This window comes from Anolis carolinensis, unplaced genomic scaffold (assembly GCF_035594765.1).
Source record: "Anolis carolinensis isolate JA03-04 unplaced genomic scaffold, rAnoCar3.1.pri scaffold_11, whole genome shotgun sequence".
Lineage (NCBI taxonomy): Eukaryota > Metazoa > Chordata > Lepidosauria > Squamata > Dactyloidae > Anolis > Anolis carolinensis.
This window is the reverse complement of record NW_026943822.1, coordinates 23,236,171-23,247,681: the sequence shown is the minus strand read 5'-3', so window position 1 is coordinate 23,247,681 and position 11,511 is coordinate 23,236,171. Positions and strand designations below refer to the sequence as shown.

The 11,511-nt window shown below is 41.3% G+C and overlaps 1 protein-coding gene across 2 annotated transcripts; it reads right to left on the bottom strand.

The window, feature by feature from the left end:
- Window positions 1-621: 621 nt before the first annotated feature.
- On the bottom strand, window positions 622-9,077 carry LOC100566515 (uncharacterized). 2 transcript variants are annotated; one of them, XM_062962996.1, is made up of 7 exons: window positions 9,012-9,077; window positions 5,174-5,509; window positions 2,429-2,833; window positions 1,569-1,652; window positions 1,445-1,469; window positions 1,330-1,358; window positions 622-947 (listed from the first exon to the last, which is right to left on the bottom strand). In XM_062962996.1, the coding sequence occupies exons 2-7, from the start codon at window positions 5,505-5,507 to the stop codon at window positions 784-786; spliced, it is 1,041 nt and encodes a 346-aa protein (XP_062819066.1). In that variant the 5' UTR covers window positions 5,508-5,509; window positions 9,012-9,077; the 3' UTR covers window positions 622-783. The 2 variants fall into 2 exon arrangements, with proteins under 2 accessions (XP_062819066.1, XP_003227481.3); XM_003227433.4 differs by lacking the exon at window positions 9,012-9,077 and adding an exon at window positions 6,068-6,218.
- Window positions 9,078-11,511: the final 2,434 nt, after the last annotated feature.

Genomic DNA, 11,511 nt, shown 5'->3' with positions numbered 1-11,511 from the left:
ATTATTATTATTATTATTATTATTATTATTATTATTATTATTATTACCATCTGGAGCCACTCCATTGTGCCCTAGTCTCTAGAGCAGCAGAAAAACAAGCTTGCTCCCTATTTGGTATGTATTTAATTATTGTTGTTGTTGTTGTTGTTATTGACATAATGACATTGTATGACACAGCAAACAAGATAGATTATTATTATTATTATTATTATTATTATTATTACCATCTGGAGCCACTCCATTGTGCCCTAGTCTCTAGAGCAGCAGAAAAACAAGCTTGCTCCCTATTTCGTATGTATTTAATTATTGTTGTTGTTGTTGTTGTTGTTGTTATTGACACAATGACATTGTATGACACAGCAAACAAGATAGATGATGATGATGATGATGATGATGATGATGATGATGATGATGATGATGATTATTATTATTATTATTATTATTATTACCATCTGGAGCCACTCCATTGTGCCCTAGTCTCTAGAGCAGCAGAAAAACAAGCTTGCTCCCTATTTGGTATGTATTTTATTATTGTTGTTATTATTATTATTATTATTAAAACATGTCAATAACAAAGCAAGCTGAAATATAGTCAGTTCACAAAAAAAGTCTAAGGGTAGCTAAAGGAGACCGAAAACGTGGAATATCCACCTCACCTATTTATTCCATAGCACTGGGTTAAAGTGTTGTCAAACTGCAACAATTCTACACTGTAGATGCACCCAGTGACCAGTCCAAGCTGAATCAAGTTCAGGTCTGGGAATTCTTATTTCAACGTATTGTTCAAGGTTTCTTTTTATCCACCAAGGCGTAGATGGCTTGTAGATTGTCTCCAGAATCCAGTTTGGAATCGGCTGCATTTGGTTTCACTCCAGGATGCGTTGCAAGCACATAGATCGCTTCATATCCGCCTGAATTGTTGCGATTGGAGATTGCATACGGAGAACCTGGAAGACCAAGGGATGCAAAGAGGCAGCTAGTAGTTAAAACAGGCTAATTGAAAATCATTGCAAAATGGTTAACGGATGAGAAAAACCTAGAAATGATGAGAAGATCTGGAGTTCTCACCGTGAGATCCCCTTTTCTGCTACTTGTATGGTAAACAGTAGTGTTGTGCTTTTGTATAGAATTGATGTTCATTTTCTGTAGTTTCATTAGTTTTGTCTCATTTTCGTATTTGTTTGCACTAACGAAAATGGGGCATCTACACAAATATAATTTTCGTCGCCTATCGTTTCGTACGAAAATGTCGTCTATCATTTCGTGTCGACGAACTGTTGACAAAAACGATAGCACGAAGAATTTTTTTTTGCGTACAGTTGTACTTACACTCATCTCCTTCCATTTCAGTTTGATCCCTAAATGAAAGACACGATATTAGCATCATTGCTTTGATTTTAAAGGGGGAAAAACAGGATCCCATATATTATTTTATACATTGTACCTTTGATGTATTTCAGGTGGTTTCCCTGCAACGAGACAAAATAAATGCATCGTGAGGCTTCACTGCTTTTGCAAATCACAACGTTCCCCTTTGCACCCATTTCAAGCCATTTGTCTTTCATTACCTTTGGATTTCTTCCTCCAGCAAAGAATTAAGATTATTCCAACGAGGAGAAAGAGGCCAACTATCACGTATCTGAAACCAGATGCTTACGGAATAAAACAACATACACATATCATATTATCAGCAGGGAAAATGATTTAGCAGCTTCAGGGCAAAACAGTGGTCTAAAGTTGCGTCTACACTGTAGAATTAATGCAGTTTGACACCACTTTAAATGTCAGGGTTCCATGCTATGGAATCTTGAGAGTTGGAGTCCTGAAAGCTCTTATCCTTCCCTACCAAATAGTAATACTGCCTCACCAAACAATACGTGTTTCTAGATAACATTAACCATCTGTGATTCGTAAATAGTGTAGATTGCTTGCAGTGGGTTCAAGTTGCATGTGTTTTATTTGACATGTGTAGACACCAGGTAAGCTCCCGTTGATTCAATTGATCTATGTTAGCTGGGATTAGGCACTGGGACTGGGTTCATTGCCTTCAAATTATTTATACAGTCTGACTATATCTATTGAGTGCCTGTTTTGGTACAAAGAAGGATAGAAACCAAATGACCGTATCGTCGGTCGTAGATAAACAAGAGAGCTCCGTTACGTTTGTTATGCTTGACAATGTCAACCCCTTGTTATGCAATGACAATGGCAAACCTAGTTTGTAAACCAGGAGCATTTGTGGGTTTATGATGTGATGGAAATCAGACATTGGAAAAATAATCCTATGGATTGGAAACTCGAGAGACCCTCGGTCGTTAATGAACATAAGTACAAATCCCCGAAAACGGTAAGACCAGAGGTGAGTTTATAATCTCATAACTATTGGTTTTGACACATTATCATCACATAATCATGGTTCTAGACTTACCTGCAAAAGCTTCTTCTTGCACGTTTACAGAAATGTTGGTTACGATCATCCACACTAGAGGATGTCTGAAGACACCGACTAGGCACAAATATTTTCCACTGTCAGAAGAATTGACATTGGTAATCGTAATCTCATGGCTCTGAGTTCGTCCTGCTGTATCCAAAGCGGTTGAGTTTTTGAGCCTTCTCCCTTTGATACCAGCATCCACACAACAGTTTATATCATAAGAATACACACGAGAGTTATGGCAGTCTTCATTAGAAGCGGAAAAAAGGCACGTGCTTCCTCCGGCTTCCTTGATCCAATACACAGCAAACGTGACTGTGCTTTCCTCCAGTTCAAATTGGCAGGAAAGACTCAAATTCTTTTCCTCCTTTGGTATGTTCTTACTGTAGACTTTTGTCTCTGTAATGCAAAATCGCACAAGATTATGAGCATAATGTTCTGGCCAAGATACTAGATCAAGACTCAGAAGTCTCCGCATGCTCGGATCAAACATTTTGCATGTAATGGCAGTGTTGGATGAAGCTGACATTATACCTTCCCTCCATCCCAACTGTCACTGCCCCAGTCTACAAGGGAGAGAAGAAGAGGCAGGCATGGCTCAATCATATTGAGATGTGATCGCAAATGAAAGGCCCTTCCTCCATCCCAACTGCCACTGCCCTGAACTCAGGAGAGAAGAAGATGCAGGTACAGCTCCATCCAACCTTGAACCAGCAGAAGATGAAAGACTCTCCTTCTATCCCAACTGCCACTGCCCTCCATCCATCCCAACTGCCACTGCCCTGGTCTCAGAGGGTGAGAAGAAAGCATTGATACAGCCCAATCATGCCTTGATCTAGCAGTGGTTTAAAGACCCCCTTTCTATCTCAACTGCCAATGTCCTTCCTCCATCCCAACTGCTACTGCCCTGACATCAAAAGGCGAGAAGAAGACACTGATACAGCCCTATCATGCCTTGATCTAGCAGTGGTTTTAAAGGCCCTCCTATCCCAACTGCCACTGTCCTCCACCCATCCCAACTGTCATTGCCCAGTTCTTAGATGGTGAGAAGAAGACACTGACACAGCTCAACCATGCCTCAATCTAGCAGTGGTTTAAAGGCCCCTCCTTCTATCCTAACGGACACTGTCCACCATCCATCCCAACTGTCATTGCCTTGGTCTCAGAGGGTGAGAAGAAAACATTAATACAGCCCGATCATGCCTCAGTCTAGCAGTGGTTTAAAGGCCCTCCTATCCCAACTGCCACTGTCCTCCACCCATCATTGCCCTAATCTCAGAGGGTGAGAAGAAGACGTTCATACAGCCCGGTCATACCTCAGTCTAGCATTGGCTTAAAGGCCCTCCTTCTATCTCAACTGCTAATGTCCTTCATCCATCCCAACTGCCATAGCTCTCAGTCTAGCAGTGGTTTAAAAGCCCCCCTTCTATCCCAACTGCCATTGTCCTCCACCCATCCCAACTGTCATTGCCTTAATCTGAGAGGGTGAGAAGAAGACATTGATACAGCCCAATCTTGCCTCGATCTAGCAGTGATTTAAAGGCTCTCCTTCTATCCCAACTGCCACTGTCCTTCATCCATCCCAACTGCCATCGTCCTGGTCTCAGAGGGTGAGAACAAGACATTGATACAGCTCAATCATGCCTCAATCTAACAGAAGTTTAAAGGCCCTCCTTCTATCCCAACTGCCCCTGTCCTTCATCCATCCCAACTGCCATTGCCCTGGTCTCAGAGGGTGAGAAGGAGACATTGATACAGACCAATCATGTCTCAATCTAGCAGCGGTTTAAAGGCCCTCCTTCTATCCCAACTGCCACTGTCCTTCATCCATCCCAACTGCCATTGCGCTGGTCTCAGAGGGTGAGAAGGAGACATTGATACAGACCAATCATGTCTCAATCTAGCAGCGGTTTAAAGGCCCTCCTTCTATCCCAACTGCCCCTGTCCTTCATCCATCCCAACTGCCATTGCCCTGGTCTCAGAGGGTGAGAAGGAGACATTGATACAGACCAATCATGTCTCAATCTAGCAGCGGTTTAAAGGCCCTCCTTCTATCCCAACTGCCACTGTCCTTCATCCATCCCAACTGCCATTGCGCTGGTGTCAAAGGGAGAAAAGAAACCACTGATACAGCCCCATCATGTCTTGATCTAGCAGTGGTTTAAGGGCCCTCTTTCTATCCTAACGGACACTGTCCTTCATCCATCCCAACTGCCATTGCCCTGTTCTCAAAGGGTGAGAAGGAGACATTGATACAGACCAATCATGCCTCAATCTAACAGCGGTTTAAAGGCCCTCCTTCTATCCCAACTGCCGCTGCCCTTCATCCATCCCAACTGCCATTGCGCTGGCATCAAAGGGAGAGAAGAAGACACTGATACAGCCCCATCATGTCTCGATCTAGCAGAGGTCTAAAGGCCCTCCTTCTATCCCAACTGCCATTGCCCTGGTCTTAGAGAGTGAGAAGAAGACATTGCTACAGCCCCATCATGTCCCTCCTTCTGATCCAACTGCCACTGTCCTCCATCCATCCCAACTGCCACTGCCCTTGGAGAGAATAAGCAAGCACAGCTCCACCATGCCAAGGCCTAGAAGCAGATGAAAGGTCCTCCTTCCATCCCAACTGTCTCAAAAGCAGATCAAAGGCCCTCCATCCATCCCAACTTCATCCCAACTGCCACTGCCCTGATCAGTTTGATGCCCTTTGTGTATGTGTGTGTGAAAAAAAAATCCACTCACTTATTGTGTTCTGTGTTCTCCCTACCATGAAGAAGTCGAAATCCTTGCAATCTTCCTCCTTAGAAAATAACGGGAGTTGGTTTGATGTAGTACCCGTTAGGTTTTTGCATGCAACGATTCCGCCATGACGGGGTTTGAAATCAAGCTCTTCCCCTTCTGTGTGACATGAAGCCGGTGGGTCACACTGTTCTCCACAAACAGTTGAATTGCAGCTCTGTTGTCCAAAGGATTGTAAGGATTTCCCTGTAAACCACCAGCCTGTTCTGTCTTTAGGACTCGATTTGCTGCAGATCAATTTCCGTGTTGCATTCCCATCATGATCAAGGAAGGTCATTCCTAGCATAGAAAAGCATGTTAGTGAATAAAGAGTTTTAACCATTTGGATTTCTCTGACAGAGAAGTTTCTTGGCCTTCTTAATGTTGTCGGGCTTCAAATCCCAAAATTGCTGTCCATGTCGGTTGTGATTTTGGAGATATGAAGTCTAAAACATTTGGAGGACAAGAGCTTGAGAACTTCCGAGTTTGCAATGAAGGGAATGGGACCTGGCCTGATCTCCTGTTCTTCAGTAGGAATGGAGGATTCCTGAAGTCTATCTAGATGCCACCACCACCATTTCTGAAATCCTCCATGTCATAATATTTCCGATTTCTATATGATGGTCCTCAAAGTGTGCTCTGTGGAGCTCTTGAGGTTGACTTGATGAAAAATTACAACACTCAAGAGAAATTGGGAGTTCTTGGTCTTCTCCATGTTGACCAAGGCTTTCTCATGGCTGTAGGACCTCAGCTCTTTCCCAGTTGTGTTCCCTATCCCCTCAAATGAACCAAAGAACCTTAAGAGTCCAAGATGCAAATCTAGAAGGACGTTGGGAGCTTCTTTCATGAGATACCCACCTGCAACGTCTCTGAGAAGAGCCAGAATCAGGAGAGCCAACATCTTCGTGAGACTGAAGGGCAAATATAACTTTTCTTTCTCAGTTCTCTCTACTTGAGGAGGAAGCAAAAGTTGAGCTTTCTTGAGAAAACTCAACAGGAAGCATCTGACAGGAAACAAGGCTGAGTTTCAGTAATAGCCTTGGATGTTATCTGGCCTACAAGGTGCTATGGAGACATCATGATGACACCAACCATCCCCATTTGTACTCCATCTCATTGCCGTTTGATTCCACTATCACTTCCATGACTCAATGCTATGTCATCATGGAAGCTGTAGTTCTACAAGGTCTTTCGCCTTTCCTGTGAAATCATTTCAGTTCCTCAACAAACTGCAACTCCCACGATTCCATAGCATTGAGCCTTGCCAGTTGAAGTGGGCTCAAACTGCATTGATTCTACCGTGTGGATGCACCCTTTGTCCCATCAACTTGATGTCTTATTTAGGTGGCCCGGTCCAACATAACCTATTAGTTGTAATGTTGTTGATTTTATTGAGATGTGTTTTAATCTTGTACATCAACCTGATGTTTTAGGGTGTGTCCCCATGTGAGCTGCCCTGAGTCCCTTCGGGGAGATGGAGGCGGGTTATAAGAAATAAATTACTATTATTATTATTATTATTATTATTATTATTATTATTATTATTATTATTATTTATGACACAGCAAACAAGATAGATATGCTGGATTTCGTTTCACAAAATCACAAGTCGAACACTTCCCAAGTGTCTAGGATTCTGTGATGTATTTTCGGATTATGCGTGCAGACCCCAGTCGGGTGGCCTTTTGCAGTTGGCAGATCGTGATTTTGTCAATGTCTATTGTTTCCAAATGCCGGCTGAGATCTTTTGGCATGCCACCCAGTGTGCCCATCACCACCGGGACCACCTGCACTGGTTTCTGCCAGAGTTTTTGAAGTTCAATCTTGAGGTCCTGAGAGCGGCTGAGTTTTTCCTGTTGTTTTTCATCAATGCGACTGTCACCTGGGATGGCGACATCAATGATCCAAACCTTTTTCTTTTCCACAACTGTGATGTCTGGTGTGTTGTGTTCCAGAACTTTGTCAGTCTGGATTCGGAAGTCCCACAGTATCTTTGCGTGCTCATTTTCCAATACTTTTGCAGATTTGTGATCCCACCAGTTCTTTGCTGCTGGGAGGCATTATTATTATTATTATTATTATTATTATTATTATTATTATTATTATTATTATTATTATCTATGATTGGCTTTGATCTTTGTTCGATCAAGCTCATCCCCATGTGAGCTGCCCCAAGTCCCTTCGGAGAGATGGAGGAAGGTTATAAGAAATACTTTATTATTGTTGTTGGTGTTGCTGTTGTTGTTGTTGTTGTTAATCTATGGTTGGCTTTAATCATTATTGGATCAAGCTCGTCCCCGTGTGAGCTGTCCTGAGTCCCTTCGGGGAGATGGAGACGGGTTATAAGAAATAAATTATTATTATTATTATTATTATTATTAATCTGTGATTGGATTTAATCATTGTTGGATCAAGCTCATCCCCATGTGAGCCACCCTGAGTCCCTTTGGGGAGATGGAGGTGGGTTATAAGAAATATATTATTATTACTATTATTATTATTATTATTAGCCTTTTAGATGCTGCAAAACTTTGCAATTTTTTGCTGCAAGTAGATTGAAATAATTGCATCTGCCTTGCATTAGTTCTGCCGTCTCCTGTTCCAGGATTTGGCATTCTTTGACACTATTTGAAATGCATAATTACTCAATAATGTTATTGCGTTATTGCAATAATAACTGTTTCGGAGTTGCCATATGTGATCAGCCACTAGATGGCGCTGCCACGCTTCCTTTTCTGGCCTTATTATTGCAAGGCGTAGAAATTGGAAAAATGAGAATGGATCCGTATATAGATTAGACAATTCATACAAAAGATATAGCAGAAGTCAATGAGATTCAGCCAGAGTCGCCTGGAAGACTTACCGTAAGTTGAATAATGAAATCTGTGCAAATAACAAAATCCATGAAAGTTAAACCCGCAAATGCGGAATGTATATTATATTTTTTTAAATTTTGACTATAATATATGTTTTTGGCTTTCAACTTGCATCTTTTTTACAAATAGAAATTTGATTTACTTGTGTTTTAGCACACGGACGAAACGGCTAGCTGCAGAAAATCCTGCCGATCGAAAGGTCAGCAGTTTAGGTCAGGGTGAGCGCCCGCCATCAGCCTTGGCTCCCTACCCACCTAGCAGAAATGTGAGTAGATAAATAAGTACAGCATTTAGCAGGGAGATAATAAAAGGACTTAAAATCAGAAGGACGTTTAAGGACGACAAAGCTCCTCGGCATGGAAAATGGAGCAACAGCACCCCCTTGTGGACGGAGTCGAGCACAGCTTCCAAGATGCCGGAAATAAGATAGAAAATGTATTTACCTCTGTCTGTGTATTGTCTGTCCTTGTTAATTGTATAACGGCATTGAATGCTTGCCATATGTGTGTTCCTCAGGGAGATAGAGCAGAATATAAATAAATAATATTTTTTTTCTAAGAGTTTTTTTTTTTTGCTATTACGTTACTTAAAGCAGAATATTTCGCAATAACAGTGCAGTACAATAAGGATCGTACAGATGCAATATCCCAACACAAGCCAATGCAGCTTCCAGCCTGAAATAATATTTTTTGGCTCACAGATTAAATTGTATATATCTTTAAGAGTGTCGAATTCATGTAGTTGGATCCCACTTGAACTGCATTGGCTCCTGGGAATCATAGTTTGGCGAGGTATCAGCAAAGGACCTTGTCGAACTACAACTCCCAGGATTCCATAGCTTGGAGCCCTGGCAGTTCAAGTGGAGACAAAACTGTATTAACTGTGCAATGTAGACACAACCCGGGTCTCCACTTGGACACCCTTGCCTTCAAAAATGCCACGTTCTTGAGAGATTCTTGAAGCTTCTTATATGTTGGATCATTTGGTTGAAAGAACGTCCAGTTTTCAGTGAGCTATGCAAATTGTACGGCAAACCTAAAGATTTGCATATTTTCCTTTTATCTTTGTAATATGTTTCTTTTTAAAATACCCATAGCGACATAGGCACAATTTGCATTTTTCCCCAATGGAATCATTTGCAAAACGTTCCATTGAGATAAACTAATAGCTTGGATCTTAGGGCTCATCTGCATTGTAGAATTAATTCAGTTCGAACCGATATCACTTTCGCTGCCGTGTCTCAATGCTATGGTATCCTGGGAGTTGCAGTTTTACAAGGGCTTTAGTCTTTTCTCCTGAATCCCATTCGCGGCACACCGACAAATAGTACTTTGAGCCACGGAACAACAACAGATAGGGATAAAAAGCCAGAAAAGCGGTTGTAATGAAGCAGAAATGGAGGATTTGCATAGCCACAGGTTTGCACACCGAGGGACACAACGGTGCTATTGACACCATGCAAAAATGTCTTGAAACAAAGGTAATTTTTTCCATTTGAAGCAGGAAAGTGACACCATGGGAACAGGTGTGCTGTTGTTGTTTTTTGTGCCTTGGGGTGCGTCTGCACTATACACTACACTATAGAGTAAATGCAGTTTAACTCTACTTTTAGTGCTCTGGTTTAATACCATGGAGCCCAGGGAGTTGTAGTTTGGTGAGGGCACTAGCATTCTTCAGCAGGGATGTCAAACTACAACTCCTATGATTGCATAGCATTGAGTCACGGCAGTTCAAGCGATGTCAAACTGCATTCATTTCACAGTACGGACGCAACCGTTAGTATATATATTATATGCTACGGTGCTAAAAGCATATAGGAATCAAGGTGTGTGTGTGTGTGTGTGTATATATATCTATATATATAAAAGAGTGATGGCATCAGGGCAGCGGACAAAACAACAAAACTACAGGCCCCCCAACCTCGAAATTTGACAACACAACCCATCATCCACGCCTCTAGGTTGATACAACAAAAAGAAAAGAAAAATAAAGTCCTACTTAGAGGGAAAGCAATAATTGTTTTTATCCAATTGCTGCCAGTTTAGAAGGCTAAGCTCCGCCCACTTGGTCTCCTAGCCACCCACTCAGCCCAGTGTTAATAAAAGAATAAAAAATAAATACAAATAAAACAATAAAAAATAATTAAAAACACTAAAAATTAATACAATAAAATACTATAACAAAATAACTAAAAATAATACAACAAAATAATAAAATATAATAAATAAAAAAGATAAGTTACAATAAAATCAATTTTAAAAAAATACAAATAATGTCAAATAAAAATTCCACAACAACTTTTAACCAATACCACCACCACTTTGCCACAGCAACGTGTGGCCGGGCACAGCTAGTATATATATATATATGTGTGTGTGTGTGTGTGTGTGTGTGTGTGAGCAGTTTTGGATAATATTGTTTCCACACTGCTCAATTATTCCAGTTTCATGCCACTTAAAAAGTGGCATGCGATCTGTGTGTGTGTGTACATATACATAAACATACACACACACATATATATATATGGGAGGTTTTGGATAATATCGTAACCACACTGCCCAATTATACCAGTTTCATGCCATTTCAAAAGTGGCATGCAATCAGTGTGTGTGTGTATGTGTGCATGTGTATATATATACATACACACACACACACACACACATATATAGGAATATGAGTAGTTTTGGATGATATTGCATCCACACTGCCCAATTGTACCACTTTCATGCCACTTCAAAAGTGGCATGCAATCAGTGTGTGTGTGTATATATACAACATATACATACGTATACATATACATATATATGTGTGTGTGTGTGTGTGTGTGTGTGTGTGTGTGTGTATATATATATATGAGTGGGTTTGGGTGATATTACATCCACACTGCCCAATGATGCCACTTTCATGCCACTTCAAAAATGGCATGCAATCAGTGTGTGTGTGTATGTATATTGAGGCATAAGTTCCATGAATCCTTTGGGCCACATGGTTGTGCCTCTGTTTGTAGTCTGTCTGTGCGATTTTCTTAGGATATGATCCATGGTTTTGTCGGTTTCCTTGCACAGTCTGCATTTTGGGTCATCAGCTGATTATTATTATTATTATTATTATTATTATTATTATTATTATTATTATTATTATTTCCAAATTATAAAGCAAACAATGACAGTTAAAGTGATCTCAAACTGAGAAAGCTACCGCATGTAGACACACCTTGAGCATCTCCATAGGGACATCGTTGTTGTCAGCTACAAGAGGCACGATTATTTTACGGCCGAGCAAGGGATAAACAAATGAGGCTGAAAGGCACCCAGCACTCCTCTCCAGGCCTTACTTCCCTTTGAGTTTATTGCCACCTCTTTCCAGCATGAGAGCAGGATGGAGGGCCGGGCGAAGCGTCTGTCTTGGGGGCCAGACTCGAACCCG